This window comes from Mastomys coucha, unplaced genomic scaffold, assembly GCF_008632895.1.
Source record: "Mastomys coucha isolate ucsf_1 unplaced genomic scaffold, UCSF_Mcou_1 pScaffold5, whole genome shotgun sequence".
Lineage (NCBI taxonomy): Eukaryota > Metazoa > Chordata > Mammalia > Rodentia > Muridae > Mastomys > Mastomys coucha.
The window spans coordinates 112,407,090-112,428,351 of NW_022196911.1; the positions used below are offsets into that span (position 1 = coordinate 112,407,090).

A 21,262-nucleotide genomic window follows, 5' to 3' on the forward strand; every position below is an offset into this window, starting at 1 on the left:
AAACAAAATACAAAAACAAACAACAGAAAAACAAAAACAAAAAACAAAAACAACAACAACAACAAAGGAAGTCCTCCTGGCTCCCAGAGGTTCCCCAGCCCCTCCTCTCTGCACCTGGATGCTCAGCCCCGAATCTCAGGTTCCTGTCCCTGTCCCTTACCTGACTTTACAGGCCGCCTGCTAGGCTTTACTGCAACCCTTCGCTTCTTTATAAAGGAGTTTCCATCCCATTCCTCCGGAGCCTGGGATGTATAGGAGGGAGGGAGGGAGCTAAGAAGAAATTGAAGCCAGGGCCTCTTGACCAGCACCCGGTTCCTTGCAGCTAGCGGGGTAGTGTCCTTCGAGCAGCCGGAATACTCGGTGAGTCGTGGAGACCAGGTGGCCCGCATCCCTGTCGTCCGGCACATCCTGGACAACGGCAAGTCCCAAGTCTCCTACAGCACACAGGATAATACAGCGCACGGACACCGGGTAAGGCTCAGTCAAGCGGGACTATTCAGTGATTTCCACGGTAGCTGCCCCAAGCCTTGGATGCTGGCAGTATCCTTAGACAAAGGTGGCCCTGCCATCAGGAGTGACTCCCCCAAAGAGTCAAGAACACTCTGAGTGGGGTCCCATTACTGCCAGGAACTCAGGGCAAGGGGATCACTTCTCATGGATGGCCCAGGTACCTACTGAAACCATCCTTGTGTACCCTTCAGTGACCCAGGAGAGCCTGCTCACCTGTCGGTCTAATCTAATGGACTTTGGGGTTTTAATTATACATACATACAAGGTCTCAAACTGGAACTTGATTTGTAGACCAGGCTGGCCTCAAACTCACAGAGATCCATCTGCCTCTACCTCTACCTCCTGAATGCTGGGATTAAAGACATGCACCACCAAGCCTGGCTAGGGGTTTTTTAATTTTTAATTTATGTATCTTTATGTGTATGGGGGTTTTGTCTGTATGCATGTATGTCTGTGCACCACATGTGTGCTCAAGGTGGTCACTTAAAGGTGACCTAGGACTGGAGGTAGAGACAGTTGTGAGCTGCCATGTATCTTCTAGGTGCTGGGATCTGAACCCTGGTCCTCAGGGAGAGCAGTCAGAGGTGCAAACCACCAAGCCATCTCTCCACTTGTTCCTCACACCTGTTTCTAAAAACAACATCTCAGTATGTAGCTTTGACTGTCCTTGAACTTGCTATGTAGACCAGGCTGGACTTGAACCCAAAAAAGTTCTGCCTGCTCTGAGTGATGATGGGATTAAAGGTCTATGTTACCATACTCTGGACTTCTTGAAATGGAATTACAAACCATGTGCCCTTGAGCCAGCCTCCCAATTCTGTCACTAGTGGTCTTCCCCAGGGTCAAGCAGCCCTTCCTGACAGGGAAAGCCTTGGCCTGGTTACTGTCCATTCACTCTCAAGCCAGTACTGAGAAGAATTAAAGTCAAGCCATACCGGCAGACACGCAGGTCTTCTTGGTTTTGATTCTGAATTTAGATGGACATGGCAGAACAGGCCTGTAATCTCGTGCTCAAGAGGCCAGGGCAGGAAAATTACAAGTTCCAACCAGACCCAGGCTACGTAACAAAACCCTGTCTCCAAAACACAAAATAAGGGCTGGAGAGATGGCTCAACAATTAAGAATGTATACTGACCTTGCAAAGCCACGTCAGGCAGCCTACAACAGCCTGTAGCTCCAACTTCAAGAGATCCTCTGGCCTCCATGGTCAGTCACATTCACTCACATAGACCTGCATAAACACATACAATTTAAAAAAAAAAAAATAGTGATGGTGGCACGCCTTTAATCTCAGCACTTGGGAGGCAGAGGCAGGTGGATTTCTGAGTTTGAGGCCAGCCTGGTCTACAGAGTGAGTTCCAGGACAGCCAGAGCTATTACAGAGAAACACTGTCTCAAAAAAAAAAAAAAAAAAAAAAAAAAAAAAAAGAAGACAGGCTCTCTCTATGTAGTCCTGGCTGTCCTGGAACTTTCTATGTAGGCCAGGCTGCCTTCAAACTCTCAGAGATCCTCCTGCATCTGTCTCCTGAGTGCCGAGACTGGAGGTATGTGGCACCACACCCAGCATAAATATAAGTGTTTAAAATACTGGACACAGTGGTACAAGCAGTTAAGCCCAACAGTCAGAAAGCAAAGGCAAAAGGCCAGCCTGTTGGACACAGTGAGTTCCAACACTAGCCAAGCTAGCCAAGATGTAGCTTGGTGGTAGATTACTTGGTTAGCATGTGCAAGGCTACAAATTCAATCCTCAATAAAAAAAAATAATTAAAAATAAAGCTTGGGGTGTTGCAGTTGGCAGAGCGGTGACCTAGCATGCATGAAGCCAGGGTCCAATCTTCATGCACTATATAAATAGGGCATGGTGGCTACAGTCTCTGCACAAGCAGAATTATCAGGAGTCCAAGGTTATCCCTGGCTACATACTGAGTTCCAAGTCAGAGCTACATGAGGCCTACGGGCCTATTTGGCCAGCTCAGGATAAGCTGCTCATCCGGCCCAGGCAATCGAGCCACCATCGATTTCCTTAGTGTTTTGTTGTTTTACTTTGGGTGATTGCTACTAGCCCAGGATGGCTCACACTAGCAGACCCCTTGCCTCAGCCTCCCAAGTGCTGTAATAACAGGCGATGGCACTGGGCCTGCCTCTGCGTACTTTTATCCCACCTGCAGACTTCATCCACTCTAGTAGTCTCCCATAGCTATGAGACATGGCCAGCCGTGTGTGGAATTGAACTGCTGATCTGCAGCGCCACCTAGTGCTTTTTGGGGAGCAGGTATTTTTCGTCCCATGTTGAGTAAACAGTCCAGGTGCACACATCAACTTCTGGGGGCTGAGCCTGCGGTGGTGGAGCACTCCTTTAATCCCAGCACATGGGAGGCGGAGGCAGGCAGATCTCTGTGAATTCAAAACCAGCCTGGTCTACAAAGTGACCAGCTAGACAGCTAAAGCTATTCAGAAAAACATGTCTTGAAAAAAAAAAATTATGGAGGCTTCAAGATAGCTAAATCATTAACTTAAGTCCCAGCACCCACATGAGGTGGCCTATAAATCCAGCTTGGAAAGGTGCAAATCTAACTATCTTTTCTGGCCCCTGCCATTTCTCTCTCTCTCTCTCTCTCTCTCTCTCTCTCTCTCTCTCTCTCTCTCTCTCTCACACACACACACACACACACACACACACACACACACACGAGTATATGCTCAAACACTGAAGGCACATGGAGAGGAGGGGGAAGAGAGAGAAAAGGGAGTGGATAAAATTTAAATATAGGAACGCTAGGGTGGCTGGGCAGTGGTAGCGCACGCCTTTAATCCTAGCACTTGGGAGGCAGAGCAGGTGGATTTCTGAGTTTGAGGCCAGCCTGGTCTACAGAGTGAGTTCCAGGACAGCCAGGGCTACACAGAGAAACCCTGTCTCAAAAAAATAAAAAGGAAAGCTAGGGTGAATGGAAGACCCATCAAGGGTCTGGGACCCAACAGAATCCCAGAGCCACACTATAGGGGACAGATGGACAGACAGTTCTTTCCCTCCTGGGCATGCCCTTAATCCCAGCTGCCCTGGGCTAACCTCCTGCCTGTTTGAGAGACCTCCTTGTGCTTGGTTCACACCCTAACCCTGGCCTGACGCTGACTCTTCCCATTGCAGGATTATGTCCCTGTGGAGGGTGAGCTGCTGTTCCACCCTGGAGAGACCTGGAAGGAGGTGCAGGTGAAGCTCTTGGAGCTGCAGGAGGTTGACTCTCTCCTGCGTGGCCGCCAAGTCCGCCGCTTCCAAGTCCAACTCAGCAACCCCAAGTTCGGAGCCCGCCTGGGCCAGCCCAGCACAGCCACTGTTCTCCTCGGGGAGCATGGTGAGTAAAGCCTAGGCCATCATAAGGAGGTGGAGAGGGAGACCTGAGGACTTGACTCGTCAAACCTGCAGCCAGGGCACGGGATCGAACGTGAGCGTCACTTAACCAGCAGTGGTCATGCCCATCCAAGTGTCTTCCTGCAATATCTGGAACATATGGATTCTTGTTTGGTTTGGTTTTTGAGACATTGTCTCACTATATAGCCTTGGCTCTGTGTGTGTGTGTGTGTGTGTGGGTGATGTGTGTGTGTGTATGTGGTGTATGTCTGTATATGTGTGTGTGGTGTATGTCTGTGTGTGTATATGTGTATGTATGTGTGTGTGTGTGTATGTATGTAGTGTGTGTGGTGTATATTTGTGTGATGTGTGTGTATGTGGTGTGTGTGTGTGTGTATGTATACTGACATGTGACACTCAGGGCTCAAGCTCAAGCTGTCAGGCATGACAGCAAGTGCCTTTCTTGCCAGCACCATACTTATTTTTTTAGTGTAATTTCATTTTACTATTTTTAAATTATGTGTGTATCTGTGTGCCTTGTGTGGGCATGTGCACCTGACTGCTGGTACCCGCTGAGTCCAGAAGGGGTTTCGAACCCCTGGAGCTGGGGTTAAGGCAGTCGTGAGCTGACCTGAGTACTGGGAACCAAGCTGTAAGAGCAGCACATGCTCCTAACCGCTGACGCACAAGAGAACTGTTATCTGGAACTCAGATTTATCTAAGCATCCTGTGCTGAGCCGGCTGCCCTCGTGACAACCATAGGTTGAGGTCATGTGGCCGGGAGGTCCCAAACAACCCCCGCTTCCCAGCCTTATTAGAGAGTTCAGTCCTTAGCGAGCACGATGAAGTACTCAGGGGAGGCAGACCAACCCCTTCTCCTTGCTCCTCTGGAGTCCTCTGGACTTTCACTGACCCCTGCTGCACCAGACGGAAGATGAGCAGATTTTTTTTTCCTTCTGTTTTTTGAGACACAGTTTGTTTCTGTAACCAGGTTGTCCCCGTAGACCTTGAGCTCACAGAGATCCGCCTACCTCTACCTCCCTAGTGCTGGGATTAAAAGTGTTAGCCACTGCTGCTGCACCCCACACACACCACTGCCCGACTCCACCACCACCACCACCACCACCCTGCTAGAGGAGCTGGTCTTAATTGAACTTTTAAACTGGGGAACCTCGGGCGCACCCTGGTGGTAATATACAGAGCCAGCCGCCTAACCTCCCGCACCCCTTTGACTAGATGAAACGGACAGGAGTCTCATAAATCAGACACTGTCATCGCTGCCACCACCCCGTGGAGATCTGGGTGCCCCACAGAACCCCAATGCCAAGGCTGCCGGGTCCAGGAAGATCCATTTCAACTGGCTGCCCCCTCCTGGCAAGCCAATGGGGTATAGGGTAAGGTGAGGGGCATTGGGGAGGCCTGACACTCACCTCCTAGTGAGTGGACTGCCCCAAGGGAGGGGGAGGACGGGCTTGGTACCAGTGGGCCGATAAACCCCACCTGTGACCCTGCAAGTGCGACGACCCATTCCTGGGCTCTTCAGCTCCGTTCCTGGAATGGGGGGGGGGCGGTCTTTGCCCAGCCTGAGCTTTGCTGAGAGCCACCAATGTTACTTGTACAAAGGGAATCCCAGCGCTTGTTGCGTCCCCTTGAACACCCATTCACAGGTGAAGTACTGGATCCAGGGCGACCCCGAGTCTGAAGCTCACCTGCTGGACAGCAAGGTGCCCTCAGTGGAGCTCACCAACCTGTATCCCTATTGTGACTATGAAATGAAGGTGTGTGCCTACGGGGCACAGGGCGAGGGACCCTACAGCTCACTGGTGTCCTGCCGCACCCATCAGGAAGGTGAGTTTGAGGGTGGCCCACCCCCGCCTCCCCCTAGAACTCAGCCCTGCCCCCGCCACTCTCATAGGGCTCTTTCTGCTCCCTTCCAGTCCCCAGCGAGCCAGGGAGGCTGGCTTTCAATGTAGTCTCTTCTACGGTGACCCAGCTGAGCTGGGCAGAACCAGCCGAGACCAATGGGGAGATCACGGCCTATGAGGTCTGCTATGGACTGGTCAACGAGGACAACCGTAAGGACCGGATTTTCCTGGCTTCCTGGAGAAGGAGGGGCGTGGAGACGGAGGGGGTGCAGGGTCTGTGTCATTTCTGGGCATTTGGGCCCCTTTGTCCTAGTCAAGCAGTAAGTCTGAGGCACTGTATGCTTTGAATTCCACTGAGATTCTGTGTGTTCCCGAGGGTCACTGGCCCCGGGGGGTGGGGGGTAGGGTGAGGGGATTACCTTGCTGTACAGGGAACCAAGGTGACTCATTGTTACAGATTTCTCTTAGGGCCAGAATAGCTGAACATTGCCACTTGAGCCCAAGAGTTTGAGTGCAGCCTCAGTAAGGTAACAAGACCCCCCTCTCAGAAAAACAAACAAACAAACAAACAAACAAAAGCCAGGCCTGAGGATGTAGCTCAGCTGGTAGAGTGCCTGCTTGCCTGGCACAGAAAGGCCCTGGCTTCAGTTCCCCCATGCTACATACACTGGCTGTAGTAGTGTACACCCATGAGGCCAGGACGTAGGAGGTGGGAGGCAGAGGGATCAGAACTTCAAAGTCGCCGGACAGTGGTGGCACACACCTTTAATCCCAGCACTTGGGAGGCAGAGGCAGGCAGATTTCTGAGTTCGAGGCTAGCCTGGTCTACAGAGTGAGTTCCAGGAAAGCCAGGGCTATACAGAGAAACCCTGTCTTCAAAACCAAAACCAAAACCAAACCCAAAACAGAACTTCAAAGCCATCACTGGCTACATAGCAAGTTTGAGGCCAGTCTGGCATACACGACTCTGTCTCAAAAACCTGAACCACAAAAAACAAACAAACAAACAAGCAAAAAAAACAAAACACAGAAACCAAGAAGAAAAACAAAGCAACATTAAAAATGCAGAAAGCCTTGAATTGCGAATACATTTGTGTTTAGAATAGCTCACTCAAGGGATGCTCAGTGGCCGAATGCTTGCGTCACATACACAAGGTCCTGGGTTCAAACCCTGGCATTTCCCCTCGCCACCACCCCAGATTTCATTCAACATTTCACTCCTAGAAGGGAGACAGTGGCTGGACAATCCCTGCCATCGACAGGAAGCTGTGAGAGTACCCCACCTCTCCCCTGGGGAAGAGACTCAAAAGTGCTCCCCTCAGCTGCCTGGTCCCAGTGAGGGAGGCCTGCCTCCATACCACCAAGAGATGGCGGGGCTTTAGCAGCAGGTGTCTTCAGGGGGAAGAGTATACTGCCTTGGCATCGTACCAACCAGACCAGCCAGGAACCAAGCCTACAGCCCAGTGAAAGTTCATCGCTGATGGTTTCCTCATGGCTCCAGCCTGCTGAGGCTCCAGCTATGTTAAGAATGTGCTGGGTGTCTCCCTTAACCCACCCAAGGTTGTCTGTGCATTGGGGTGGACCTTCTCCCTCCACTCAGGATCTGACACAGATGTGACAGCTGCTCTCCCATGGCTGCTAGACACCTTCTTTTCAGGCTGATGGCCCTCTGCCAGCCACTGTTCTGCGCGTGGTTGTCTGTCTTCCTTAGCCCAAACTCAAGGCAATCTCTCTGCCTTAGCCTCTGAGTGCTTTAATTACAGGCTTACCTCCAAGGTACTACCTGATGCTTTAAAAAATCAACAACAAATCAAACCAAAACCCTAGGGTCTCACCAGATAGCCCTGGCTGATATGGAACTCGATCGCTAGACCAAGTTGGCCCCTTAACTTACAGAAATTCTCTTGTCTCTGCATCCCTGGTGCACCCCCCATCCCTGCTTGCTTTAAATTTTTTTTGTTTTTGCTTTTGTTTTTTGTTTTTCGAGACAGGGATTCTCTGTGTAGCTCTGGCTGTCGTGGAACTCACTCTGTAGACCAGGGTGGCCTCAAACTCAGAAATCCACCTGCCTCTGCCTCCCAAGTACTGGGATTAAAGACTGACTTAGCCGGGCAGTGGTGATGCACGCTTTTAATCCCAGCACTTGGGAGGCAGATTTCTGAGTTCAAGGCCAGCCTGGTCTACAAAATGAGTTCCAGGACAGCCAGGGCTACCCAGAGAAACAAAAACAAAAAAAGATTGACTTATTTATTATGCAACCTGCAGGCCAGAAGAGAGCACCAGATCTCATTACAAATGGTTGTGAGCCACTGTGTGAGTGCTGAGAATTGAACTCAAATCCTCTAGGAGAGCAGTGATGCTCTTAGCCTGGGGCCATCTCTCCAACCCCCTCACACATGCTTTTAAGGACTCTCCAGGAGGAAAGAGTTCAGCAGCTGGGTGCTCCCTAGCCTCTCCAGGAGCCAGTGATGGACCTGAGACCAGGCTGAACCCTGGTGGTCCCCCTGAAGTACTGTCCCTGCCTCCAGGACCTATTGGACCTATGAAGAAGGTGCTCGTGGACAACCCCAAGAACCGGATGCTGCTCATTGAGAATCTGCGAGAATCCCAGCCATACAGATACACGGTGAAGGCGCGAAATGGGGCAGGATGGGGACCGGAGAGAGAGGCTATCATCAACCTGGCCACACAGCCCAAGCGGCCCATGTCCAGTGAGTGACAGGCAAGGGTGGAGTTGGGGGGGGGGAAGAGGCCATGCTAGGGTCCTGGCTTACTTCTTTCTGCCCTGCAGTCCCTATCATCCCAGACATCCCCATAGTGGATGCCCAGGGTGGAGAAGACTACGAAAACTTCCTCATGTACAGTGACGACGTTCTGCGCTCCCCGGCCAGCAGCCAGAGGCCCAGCGTTTCTGATGACACTGGTGAGTGGGACCCACCAGAGAAGGTGGGGATCCTTGGTAGGGCTGTCCCTGGTACCCAGAGAGATCAAAGAAGCCAGTGACTGCTGGCATGGAGACCAAGAACCAAAGTGCCTTCTCAGCCGTACACAAGTATCCAGAGTTTTGAAAGGACAACTGTTACGGGGTAGATGTCAGCATGTGTGTGCCTGTGTATGACAGCACGTGGATGTCTACTTCAGGGTACAGAAATTCCCAGTCAGGTGCATGTACACACAGGACATGCACACGGGACAATAGCTTTACAACCTGAAGGTTCACCTGCTGTGCTAGGTCAGGGAGGGCACTCAGGGCACCACCCAGAGGTACCTGTGTGAGAGAACTCAGGTGCCTTATGCCCTGACAGAGAAAGGAGGGGGAGCCAATAAGGTAGACACACCCACTGGCTCTCTTCATTTCCCCTTGGTTTCTCACACAATGCGGTACAAAAAGAGCCACAGGCGGATGTCTGAGCTTGAGGCCAGCCTGGTCTACAGAGTGAGTTCCAGGACAGCCAGGGCTACACAGAGAAACTCTGTCTCAAAACAAAACAAAACAAAGCCCTTAGTGGGGACTCCTCCTGCTCCTGGAGTCCTCTGACTATGCTTGGGAACGAAGGGGTTAGGTGACTCTGAATCTCTCATCCATCTCAGAACTGGCCCTTGGTTCTGTGAAATGAGATACAAACCACACAATGCCATTGGGAAGAAAGAAGCCCCTTTCTGAGTCTAAGGCCAGGGTGAGCATGGTCGCTAGTGAGCAGAGCTTGGCATGCTAAGCTGCTTTTTTATTTTCTTTTTCTGATGTTGAGAAGGATTTGAGACAGGGTCTGGCTGACCTTGAATTTCCTCCCAGCAAACGGGTTGCCCACAAATCTCCAGCCATCTCCCTGATGCTAGCACCTAAATTTACAGCTTGAGACGCAGGAACCCCTGCTTTAATACTAGCACCCTAGGGCTTCCACAGCTATTCCTGGAAAACAGGGCTGAGGTCACTTTCCTTTGTACGGAGAGCAAAAAGGCTCAGAGCTGTTAAACAACCAGGGAAACGTCACGCTGGGAGGCAACACAAGGCTTTCTCAAGACCGGCCTTGTCTCAGCTGAGGCCAAACCCACAGCTTTTCTGGAAAGGCTGGAGCAGGGCGAGGGCTCTTTTTGTCGTCTAAAGCGATACCCATACCCCTGGACTCCGCGTAAGTGCCGCAGGCCACCTCCTCCTCCTGACCCTCCCTGGCGGTGCCAACGCGGCCCTTCGTTGTTCCCAAGGCTGCGGCTGGAAGTTCGAGCCCCTGCTCGGGGAGGAGCTGGACCTGCGGCGCGTCACGTGGCGGCTACCCCCGGAACTCATCCCGCGCCTGTCCGCCAGCAGCGGGCGCTCGGACGAAGACAGCAGCGTAGCGGGGGGCGTGGAAGGGGAGGGCAGCGGCTGGATCCGCGGGGCTACGCCCCGGCCCCCGGGAGGTGACCGCCTTCCCGGCTGCGCCCGCCTCTTGGGTCCCAGGCCCAACTGACTTGCTTTGGGTTCCCAATTTTGGTCACGTGGCCCACTAGAGGGCCCTGCCTGCCCAGAGTCTGTATAACTGCGTTCAGACAAGCCCCGGGAACTCAAGGGCGCCATGGGGAAGCCCTTGGGCTCTCCCCAACGGAGGATATGGGCAGCAACTTCCAGGAACTGGACCAAACCTTGGACCAGAGTCACGGCAGGGAAGTGAGCCCCTAGCTGGACTAAGTGCTCGGGTGGAAAACAGCATAGCACACGGAGTCAGGGTTGTTAGATTTGAGTGGTCTCCTGTTTGCCTGTGGGGACCCAGAGTCTTGGTGGCTTGAGATTAAGGCTGCCCTGTGCAACCCCAGGGCCACAGCCTGCCCCATAGTGCCTGTCATCTGCTGTGGGCCTCACTGAATGACCTGTCTTCCCCCGCGCAGAGCACCTGGTGAATGGCAGGATGGACTTTGCCTATCCAGGCAGTGCCAACTCCCTGCACAGAATGACTGCAGCCAATGCGGCCTATGGCACGCATCTGAGCCCACACTTGTCCCACCGAGTGCTGAGCACGTCGTCCACCCTTACCCGGGACTACCACTCTCTGACTCGCACAGACCACTCTCACTCAGGCACACTTCCCCGGGACTACTCCACCCTCAATTCCCTTTCCTCCCAAGGTGAGTGACCCCTGCCTCGCCCGCTGACCTTCCTAACTCTAATCCCTAGACAGCTGCCAGTCTGCTACACACACACACACACACACACACAGCCTTCTCACTCTTGTTTTGTCCTGCCCTAGGCCTCCCTCCTATCTGGGAATATGGGAGGAGCAGGCTTCCGCTGTCCTGGACCCTTGGGTCCTGGAGCCGGGCTCAGATGAAGGGTGTGCCCGCTCCCAGGGGTTCACCAGACTCTATAATCCTGGCCGGGCAGTCAGCAGCGCCTTCCTGGGGTACAGGTAGTACAGGGGTGGTCACCATGTACCCAAGGCTGTCACGCTCCATTGTCACCCAGCTACCATCACAGCCTATGCCTGCCACTCACGGCTTCATTGCATACAGAACTCAGTCCACCCACAGGAGCTAACCATTGCCCTGCCTGCCCCCATCAGTGCTGAAGCCTAACACATCTGCCCTCCTTCGGTTTAAAGCAAAAGAGCTGGGCAAGGAGAAGGGCCAGTTGTAGAGGGGGTGGGCTGAGGAGTCTAGCAGACTCAAGGGGACTCCAAGGCCATGTGGGAAGTGGGGGGCAGCTTGGACAGGTTAGTGTGAAGCCATAATGTGGCTGGAGAGGCAAGCAAGGGATAGAGTGGAACTCATCTCAGATCCCAAACCCTGTCCTGGACTGACCATGGCCTTCAATAATCCAGATTCCCGTGGGGCTGTGGGTGTGCCCGACACGCCCACTCGGTTGGTGTTCTCTGCCCTGGGGCCCACATCTTTGAAGGTGAGCTGGCAGGAGCCACAGTGTGACCGGGCGCTGCTGGGCTACAGTGTGGAATACCAGCTACTAAATGGCGGTGAGGCATAGCGACTGTTGGCTGTCACATCTGGTCTCAGTTGGGCCAAGACCCCTCCCTCCAAATCGGCTGAGGCTTCATCCATCCCCCTGGGCCTTTACTATCCATTTCCTAAGCTAGCTTTAGCTTCATGGGGCTTCCCAGACCGAGGGCCTCTGCTAAATGGAATAACCTTGTAAGAACAGGGAAACAGAATACCTCTGAGCAGACACAGTCACCAAAGTGCAGGCTTTGACCAGAACATGGGTGGGACTCTTACAGGCTCTACCTGCAACCCACCATAGTGTACCTTACCAAACCCCAGGTGTTGATGGCAGCCTAACTAGAGGGAGGGAAAAGACAAGGGCGGGGGTGAAGGTGGTCTGTCCCCTACCCTCACTCCACCTCTTAGGTGAGATGCATCGGCTCAGCATTCCTAACCCTAGCCAAACCTCGGTGGTGGTAGAGGATCTCCTGCCTAACCACTCCTATGTGTTCCGGGTGCGGGCCCAGAGCCAGGAGGGCTGGGGCCGAGAGCGAGAGGGTGTCATCACCATCGAGTCCCAGGTGCACCCGCAGAGCCCTCTCTGCCCGCTGCCAGGTGAGCCATCTGCCCCCTGCTGCTGCCTAGCTCACCACCCATCTATCCGCCCACTGACGCTCTCCCTCTGCCGCCTCCAGGCTCCGCCTTCACCTTGAGCACCCCCAGTGCCCCAGGCCCACTGGTCTTCACTGCCCTAAGTCCAGACTCTCTGCAGCTGAGCTGGGAGCGGCCGAGGAGGCCCAATGGAGATATCCTTGGCTACCTGGTGACCTGTGAGATGGCCCAAGGAGGAGGTGCCAGCTGCCCTGGAAATAAGGTGGTTGTGAGGGGATGGGGAGGCACCACAGGATCTGAAAGCGTTTTCCCTATGCAGGACCAGCCAGGACCTTCCGGGTGGACGGAGACAACCTGGAGAGCCGCTTGACTGTACCTGGCCTCAGTGAGAACCTTCCTTACAAGTTCAAGGTGCAGGCCAGGACAACCGAGGGCTTCGGGCCGGAGCGTGAGGGCATCATCACCATCGAGTCTCAGGATGGAGGTAGGCTGTCCCCGATCCTTATCCCAGTCTCTCTCGGGCCTTGCCACACCATCCTGAGTGACTGATCTGCCTGTTCCAGGCCCCTTCCCACAGCTGGGCAGCCATCCTGGGCTTTCCCAGAATCCAGTGCAAAGCGCATACAGCAGCGTGACCAGCACTCATAGCACCACTACTGAACCCTTCCTCATGGGTGAGTCACCAAGCTCGGGGGGCCCTGATTCCTGGGGACGGACCATGCAGGGAGGAGCTGGGACCTGTACTCCGCCCTTCCTTCTCATTCCTTCCCTTGCAGATGGACTAACCGTGGGGACCCAGCGCCTGGAAGCAGGAGGCTCCATCACCCGGCACGTGACCCAGGAATTTGTGAGCCGGACCCTGACGGCCAGTGGCTCTCTCAGCACTCACGTGGACCAACAGTTCTTCCAAACCTGAAAGCCCCGCCCACCACCTGGGCCCCTCCCTGCCTCCTCCCCTAGCACCTTCTTCCTCTGCTGTTCTACCCACCTGCATGCTGACCACAGAGCCAACCCCTGTAGGCGGAGAGCAGGGGTAGGTGCTGTCCAGGAAGTGTGAAGTGGATGGAGGTGACGCAAGGCCTTTCTGACTACATCCTGCCCTGGGTCCAAACCCACATGTAACCAAAAAAAAAAAAAAAAAAAAAAGAACTGGAGCCAGCACAAGGTCCCAGTCTTTGTTCTGCACTTAATAAAAGATTTTGCTACTGCTTAGCTGCCCTGTCCGTTCTTCCCAGGCCAGGGTGATGTCAGTCTGCGGTAGGAACACTGACTCCCATAATCCCCCTTCTTTGACCCCAGAGCATGTTACGCACCTCTAGAGGCAGGTGGCTGCCACCGTAAGAGGCACACGTTTATTAAGCACCCAGATATAGGAAGAGGATGCCTGAGGCGGAGCTGCGGCACACACCTGCTGCCTCCGCCTTATGCCTGTGCTTCCGTCAGTCAAAGGGACGCCTCACAAGCTCAGCACCTGGGCTCCATCGGCAGCTTTAGAGAGGTAGAAGGTGGCTGTACCTCTGTACTGCTCCTGAGGGAGATGTGAGGCTGAGGAACGGTGGTCTGGGTACCCACCTCCCTTGCCCCCTCACCCCCAGCTCTGGTAAACACACCCACCTGCATGTGATCGATGACAAGGGGGGCAACAGAGGCCTCCAGCAATGTGACGGTGCAGCCGCCAAAGCCACCACCTGTCATGCGACTGCCATAAACCCCAGGCACAGAGAGCGCAGCCTCAACCAGTTGGTCCAGCTCTGGGCAGCTCACCTCATAGTCATCCCTGCAGAGGACACAGGGGTGAGAGGGACGGCGACCTGGGACCTGTCTACGTTCCAGAAGCACGGGGCACCCAATAGGCCTACCTGAGTGAGTAGTGGCTCTCCACCATGATACGCCCAAAGGCCTTGTAGTCTCCCCGGCTCAGAGCAGCTGCGGCCTGAGCTGTCCTCCGGATCTCGCTCACCACATGCCGGGCCCGCCGGAAGCCCTCCTTGCTCATCAGCTCCCTGCCGGCTGAGGAGGAAAGGAGTTCAGCAGCCCCCCCTCATACCACCTGTTACCCCAGGGTGTAGGAGAGAAACATGGTGGGCAGCTGTTCCCTGAGCCCTTCTCAGACAGGACTGGCTTGATTATCTTGGGCCTAGTTCTAAAGGCCCCCTCATCTCAGAGCTCTTTGTCCTTGCAATAGGATAACTGCATCTCCCTCCCCTTCGCTTAAGGTCCACAGAGCATTGCAGGAAAAAACATGTAGGGCTCCCTACGGGGAGCTGGGGTACAGACTGCTCACTACATAGCTGCATGAATGCCTACCACGTGGGGCTTTCAAAATGAATGGGACAAAGTACAGGCCTTGAGATCAAGAAAGGGCACTCTTTCTCTACATAACCCTGGCTGGCCTCAAACTCAAAGAGACCCATCTGCCTCCGCCTCCGGAGTGCAGGGATTAAGATGTGGTGGCGCACACCTTTAATCCCAGCACTTGGGAGGCAGAGGCAGGCGGATTTCTGAGTTCGAGGCCAGCCTCATCTACAGAGTGAGTTCCAGGACAGCCAGGGCTACTAAGAGAAACCCTGTCTCGGAAAACCAAAAAAAAAAAAAAAAAGATGTGTGCTACTACGCCCAGCTTAAAAGGGCAACTTAAGATTTCAAACAAGAGGGCTGGAGAGATAGATGGCTCAGTGGTTAAGAGCATTGATTGCTCTTCCTGAGTTCAATTTCCAGCACCCGCATGGTGGCTTACAACCATCTGTAAAGGGATCCGATGTCCTATCTAGTGTGTCTGATGACAGCGACAGTGTATCACATACATAAAATAAATAAATCTTAAAAACATTAAAAAAAAAAAAAGATTTCAAGCAAGGCAGGAATGTGGCTCACTGGCACAGCACTTGCCTGGGATCTAGTCTAATAGTAGCCCTGCTGAAACTGGAACCCTCGGTTTGCAGTACTGGGGTGGGGGTGAGCAGAACATAATGAACGGACTTGGGCCATATCGACATCCTAGTCCCACCCAGCCATTTCTAGAACAGGAAGCAGGAAGCTGGCTCTCACCCTCAAGCTCCTCCATCCGCACCTCTCGGAGGCTCTCCTTGCCCAGGGCCTGGGCCACTTCTTCACATTGGCGCCGACGAATCGGGTACTCGCTGGAGGCCAGGGAATGGCGGACATTGGAGTTCGTGATGAGCACGGCCAGCTTGGGGTCTGACAGTGGCACCAGGCTTGTTTCCAGGGACCTGGGTGAATGATGTTGGAATGGGGGGAGATGTCACAGCCAAGGGTCTGCGTCCCAGACCCAACAGCAGGCACACTCCACTCGGGAGCTCCTAGTTATGAGGTAGGGGGATATGAGGGGAGCCCCTGACCTGCAGTCAATGAGTAGCGCATAGCCTTTCTGCCCCAGCAGTGCGATGAGCTGGTCCATGATGCCACAGGGCACCCCTGCGAAGCTGTGCTCAGCCCGTTGACACACCTGGGCCCGGGCAGCTATGGACCCCGAGTCTGCAGCACAGGGTGAGGTGGGGAAGCTGGGGTCCAGGAGAGGGCATGGGGGTGGCCACACTGGAACAGCAAGGCTCCAGCGACAATCGAAGGGACTCCCCACCCTCCCTCCCTCAGCCCGGGAAAGGAAGACGCTCTGACCACAGAGGTCTCTGAGAAGGAAAGTGGCGGCTACGTGATACCTGGGCAGAGCTGCTGGAGGAAGGTGTATGTGGCCACTTCCAGCGAAGCTGAGCTGGAAAGCCCCCCGCCCAGGGGCACTGAGCTGACCACCACTGCACTGAAGCCAATGAGCGGGGAAGCTGCAGGGGAGAGAAGGAGGCTGGTAAAGATGGGATGCAGGAGCAGGGACATAGGAAAACCATGTGCCTCACAAGCCTGCCTAGCGAGCTCAAGGAGCCCACCCACCCTTCATCCTGCCACCTCCGCGTGGGCAGCCTTAATCTCCCTACTTAGCTTCCACATTCAGGGTTGCAGAGACCAAGGAGCTAACAATTGAATTCTGGCTCCTCTAATCTCATAAAGGAAACTTAGGGCACGTTGCAAGCCTCCAGGACCTCAGTTCCTTAATCAGTACAATGGGATGCTGCCTTCCCCCCAGGAATGACAATGGGATGCTCCGCCCTGGAGGAATGGACTTTGTTGGGGGGTGAGACGACCTTCCCAGAAGCATCCTGAGGAGTCCCATACCTGGGTAGTGTTGAATCACTCCCTTGACATAATTGGCCCACTGTGGGATTCCAGGCTCCAAGGCCCACTGGGCTGAGGGCAGTGGGAACTGCAGTCTCTGGGGCTCGTCAGCATCTTTGCTAGTCGTGAGGAGAGAAACAAGCCCGTCTGTCCGAGGGCTGCCCACCATCACCGTCACAAGCTCCAGAGCCTGGAAGGAGAGGAAGTGAGGTTGACACCACCTGACCGAAGGAGTCCTCCCCGAGCACATCAGAGCCACAGGATCTATTCTCGTTTTTAAAGTTTTTGAAGACAGGGTCTCACTGTGTAGTCCCATCTGGCCTGGAACTTTCTCTGTAGACCGGGCTAAGAGGCCCTCCTGCCTCTACTCCAGAATGCTGGAATTAACAAAAAGTATGTGGGCGGAATATCCCATTGCAAATAGAAAACTCATGTCCCTTGAAGTTCTAGAACTTGCCTGAGTCTCCCCAGGCAGACTGAAGCAACCAGGATTGAAACCCCAAGGTTCTGTTGTCTGGGACAGACGGACCTGAAGGCTTAGCTTGAAGGAGATGTGAGAAAGAGCTTCTTCGGTTAAAAGCTAGCCTTGGGGGCTTAGAGCACAGCCTCCCGGGTCTTCAGGGGCGGGGCCAGTGGCTTAGGAATGCAAACCTGGACTCTGCCCTAGCTAGCGACCAGCTGTGGGACAAAGGGGACAGATAGCGATCTTAGGCAAAAACAGGCCCAGAGGGGCTCCAGACTTCCTCCCACCTGGAGCCAACTCAGCAAGCTTAGCTCCACATTCCGAAGCTACACGTGCGCTGACGGAGACCCAGGCTGAAAGTCACAGTCCAAGAACGGGCTCTCTCTCTCTTTGAGAGTCATTAGTGCTCTATGGATCTCCTGTTTTCTCTGTACATTCCAAGGGATGGGCCAGGGGAACTACATTTACACAAGTCTACGTTTGCATAGGTCTAGGTCGGTGCTGTGGGCCCAATCAAAGTCAGATGACTAAATAACCTCCTTTTTCCCCTCCCCCCCCCCTTATTTTAAGAACCTTACACACAGCCCAAGCTGTCCTGGAACTCACTTTGTAGTCCAGGCTGATCTTGAACTCGTGGCAATTCTCATGCCTCAGCTTCCCCAGTATTGGACTATCAGGAATGCTCCACCCATGCCTAATACTCTCTTATATAGCTACCTTGGTCCTCACATTTTTAAGATGTTCATACTTCCAAGTTGAGGGCGATGCCCCAGAAGGCGGGCTTGAGAGACAAACGCGCACACACACCCCCTCCCCCAGCTCTGGCTTCCTGTCTTCGCACGTGGACAACTGCACGTCCCGGGGTCTCTCTCGTCTTCTAGACCGCCTCACTCCGCCTTCCACCCGGAGGGTACCCGCCCTCCCGTGCCCCCTATGCCAACCCTTCCCTACCGCAGGCCGGGCCAGCACACACACAAGGAAGGGTCTCCAATGCGGCCCCTCACCATGGGCAGCACCAGGCCCTGGTTGTAGTCCGTGTGCTCCCCGATGAGGTTGACGCGGCCCGGCGCCGACACTGCCAGCTCCGGCTCGGCTCCAAACTCCTCCATGAAGGCCCGGCGGGCCTCGGCCAGCAGCTCCTCAAGCCGAGGCGGTCTCCAAGCAGCCATGACGCTCGTCTGCAGCTGGGCGCGCCGCCCCGCGGGATGCTGGGGGCGGAGCCACGTGGCGCGGACTTACATTCCTGTCCTTCGCGGGGCCCCGCCCCCGCCACGATGGCCCCGCCCAGCCCACCTGCCGAGCGGGGTGGAAACTTAGCTCTCCAGCGCAGGGCACCGCGACAGCTGGCGGCTGGAGGAAGGGACCCGGTTGAAACTTGTATCTTCCGTGGTGTCCCAGCAGGACTTTGGGGCCTCCCACTTGCTTTTTGTTTTTTTCGAGACAGGGTTTCTCTGTATAGCCCTGGCTGTCCTGGAACTCACTCTGTAGACCAGGCTGGCCTCGAACTCAGAAATCCGCCTGCCTCTGCCTCCCAACTGCTGGGATTAAAGGCGTGCGCCACCACCGCCCGGTGTGGAGGGGCCTCCCATTTGTGTAGCAGTTAACGCCAATGGAGATCTGAACTTTCCATCCATCCCTGAACCTGGAGTCTCTTAATGCGCTCGCCATCACCACCATCCCTCATACAGCCAGGGCAACGGAGCTGGCAACAGGAACACCTGAGTGTCCCAGAGGATCTACCTCCCAGGTCTTTAGAGCGAAGCTATGCTAGGTCAGCCCCTGGTCGTGTGTCTCTAACAGGGTGATGTGGTACACAGTCTAGGGATAAATAAGGAAAGCCAGGGTTGGAATTGACTACTGGAGTCACCTTTAACAGGCTCCTTTTCGGGCTCCTGGCGATGGAGAAGTGAAGGACTTCATCTCATCCAGTGGCTGGCCGGAGCTGGAAGCAAGCTCAGGCTCTCCTCAATGACCCAAAGGCTACTGCAAAGTTGGGTTATGTTGTTGGCCCCCAGCAGTTGCTTCGTCCCTGAGAGCCTAGGTCTCAGAGACATCATTGTCTGCCTAAAGCCTTCAGGCTGGCCCAAATCTTTTTGCCTAGATTCCTGTCTATTCTTGGTCACCTTGTGTGAAACCTTCTAACAGAAAGACTAAAATGTAAGAAAAGCAGCCTTTCTGAGATTACAGTAGGAGCTTTGTGGAGAACTGTGGCCAGGACTGTAGCTTGGGGTCAGCTCAGAAATTTGTCCACAGATTGCAGAATCGCATTCAAAGTGCAGCTTAGCAGGGCAGTCAGTGGTGGCCCAAGCCTTTAATCCTAGCAATAAATAATAAATAAATAATAAATAAAATAAGTAAATAAGCTGGGCAGTGGTGGTGCATGCCTTTAATCCCAGCACTTGGGAGGCAGAGCCAGGCAGATTTCTGAGTGCAGCTTAGGAGCCAGGAATTTATTTTATTTATTTTATTTATTTATTATCATATGTACGTACACTGTAGCTGTCTTCAGACACACCAGAAGAGGGCATCAGATGTCATTACAGATAGTTGTTAGCCACCATGTGGCTGCTGGGATTTGAACTCAGGACCTCTGGAAAAGCAGTCAGTGCTCTTAACCGCTGAGCCATCTCTCCAGCCCCCGCATTTATTTTTTTATTTTTTTATTTTTTTGGTTTTGTTGGAGACAGGATTTCTCTGTGTAGCCCTGGCTGTCCTGGAACTCACTCTGTAGACCAGGCTGGCCTCAAAATCAGAAATCCTCCTGCCTCTGCCTCCCAAGTGCTGGGATCAAAGGCATGCGCCACACAGCCCGGCTGGGCCAGGCATTTATGACCCAGTTGTCAAACCCCCCCACACCATATTTTTAAAAAAGATTAGCTAGAAAGAAAAAACAGGGCTAAGGCTTTGTAACCTTGAAGTAGTGGGGTGTAGCTCAGTGGTAGAGAGCACATGCATTCAAAAAGACACACAAATAAATGTATTTTTTACTTAAAAAAAAAATAAGTAGGGCAGTGGTGGTACATGCCCTTAATTCCAGCACTTGGGAGGCAAAGGCAGGCGGATTTTTAAGTTTGAGGCCAGCCTGGTCTACAGAGTGAGTTCCAGGACAGCCAGGGCTACACAGAGAAATCCTGTCTCAAAATAAATAAATAAATAAATAAATAAATAAATAAATAAATAAATCTTTTCCAAGCCAGGCATGGCAGTCCTCATATGACCTCAGCACATGGGAGACAGAGGCAGGGGGAACTCCAGTCTGAAACCAGTCTGGTCTTCTTAGTAAGAACCTGTCTGAAAAACAGCTGTGGTACACAGCTTTAGTCCCAGCACTTGGGAGGCAAAGGCAGGAGGATGTCTGAGTTCAGAGGCCAGCCTGGTCTACAGAGTGAGTTCCAGGACAGCCAGGGCTACACAGAGAAACCCTGTCTCAAAAAGAAAAAGAAGAGAGAAGAAGAAGAAAGAGGAGGAAGAGGGGAAGGAGGAGGAAAAGAGAGAAAGAAAGAAAGAAAGGAAGGAAGGAAGGAAGGAAGGAAGGAAGAAAAAGAAAGAGAGAGAAAGAAGGAAGGAAAGAAAACAAAGCAGGCTGTAATGGCGCAAGCTTGGAATTCAAGCACTCAGGAAGCAGAAGCAGGGTTGTGGCAAAGTGAAGACCGAGTTGCCTTTCATATGGCTCCACAGTGAGACCCTGCCTCAGGGGGATGAGGAGGGACACGGGAAAGGATGGCTGAAGGACTTTAGTAAATACCTGTAATCCCAGAGCCTTAGAGGCAAACAATATGGAATTCTAGCTAGGTATGGCAGCACAGATCTTTAATTCCAGAACTCAGGAGTTGGAGACAGGCAGATCTCTTTAGAGGCAAGAAGATCAGGAGTTCAAGGTCATCCTCAGCTACATAGTGAATTCCAGGCTAGCTTACACCAGGTACGACCCTGTGTCAAAGAAACGAACACTCCGAACAACAATACTGAATGCTGATGGCTAATTTCTTTTGACATACACTTTAAAGGTATGTGCCACCACTGCCTGGTGACATACACTTTTTTTTGACATACACTTTTAATACACTTCAATATAGCATTTTCTAAACTTTATCTTTTGCATAACACAAAATATGAACGCTAGAGAGATAGCTCAGCAGTTAAGAGCACTGACTGCTCTTCCAGAGGTCCTGAGTCCAACTCCCACCAACCACATGGCTCACAACCATTTGTAATGGGACCTTATGCACTCTTCTAGTGAGTGTCTGAAGACAGCTGCAGTGTACTCATATAAATAAAAAATAAATAAATCTTTGCCGGGCGGTGATAGCGCACGCCTTTAGTCCCAGCACTTGGGAGGCAGAGGCAGGCAGATTTCTGAGTTCGAGGCCAGCC

The 21,262-nt window shown here is 53.2% G+C and overlaps 2 protein-coding genes across 7 annotated transcripts in view; one reads left to right on the forward strand and one right to left on the reverse strand.

Annotated features, from left to right (window-relative positions):
* Itgb4 (integrin subunit beta 4) overlaps positions 1-13,448 on the forward strand; it is a 34,608-nt gene extending 21,160 nt beyond the window's left edge. For 3 of the 6 annotated variants that reach the window (XM_031351914.1, XM_031351919.1, XM_031351918.1), the window contains 16 exons: positions 323-471; positions 3,656-3,860; positions 5,093-5,250; positions 5,524-5,704; positions 5,794-5,931; positions 8,250-8,432; positions 8,513-8,644; positions 9,925-10,119; positions 10,585-10,821; positions 10,944-11,102; positions 11,514-11,663; positions 12,055-12,243; positions 12,324-12,479; positions 12,560-12,724; positions 12,804-12,914; positions 13,017-13,363. In XM_031351914.1, coding sequence (XP_031207774.1) covers positions 323-471; positions 3,656-3,860; positions 5,093-5,250; positions 5,524-5,704; positions 5,794-5,931; positions 8,250-8,432; positions 8,513-8,644; positions 9,925-10,119; positions 10,585-10,821; positions 10,944-11,102; positions 11,514-11,663; positions 12,055-12,243; positions 12,324-12,479; positions 12,560-12,724; positions 12,804-12,914; positions 13,017-13,156 — 2,648 coding nt within the window. In that variant the 3' untranslated portion in view covers positions 13,157-13,363. Of the gene's footprint in view, positions 1-322; positions 472-3,655; positions 3,861-5,092; positions 5,251-5,523; positions 5,705-5,793; positions 5,932-8,249; positions 8,433-8,512; positions 8,645-9,924; positions 10,120-10,584; positions 10,822-10,943; positions 11,103-11,513; positions 11,664-12,054; positions 12,244-12,323; positions 12,480-12,559; positions 12,725-12,803; positions 12,915-13,016 lie in introns of all 6 variants that reach the window. The other 3 variants (XM_031351915.1, XM_031351916.1, XM_031351920.1) reach the window with 3 other exon arrangements.
* Positions 13,449-13,540: 92 nt separating this feature from the next.
* On the reverse strand, positions 13,541-18,110 carry Galk1 (galactokinase 1). Its single transcript, XM_031351921.1, has 8 exons — positions 17,893-18,110; positions 16,426-16,615; positions 15,918-16,037; positions 15,600-15,735; positions 15,289-15,470; positions 14,100-14,250; positions 13,855-14,017; positions 13,541-13,768 (listed from the first exon to the last, which is right to left on the reverse strand). Exons 1-8 carry the CDS (start codon positions 18,055-18,057, stop codon positions 13,697-13,699), a joined length of 1,179 nt encoding a protein of 392 aa, XP_031207781.1. The 5' UTR covers positions 18,058-18,110; the 3' UTR covers positions 13,541-13,696.
* Between the last annotated feature and the right edge of the window lie 3,152 nt (positions 18,111-21,262).

Bases quoted from the DNA above. Each gene is read 5' to 3' on its own strand.
- Galk1 (XM_031351921.1), bottom strand. From the start codon at position 18,057: ATGGCTGCTTGGAGACCGCCTCGGCTTGAGGAGCTGCTGGCCGAGGCC. The intron at 15,736-15,917 runs GTATCACGTAGC...CCTGTGCTGCAG, and splicing joins CCTCCAGCAGCTCTGCCCAG to ACTCGGGGTCCATAGCTGCC. The intron at 15,471-15,599 runs GTCAGGGGCTCC...TCATTCACCCAG, and splicing joins GCGCTACTCATTGACTGCAG to GTCCCTGGAAACAAGCCTGG.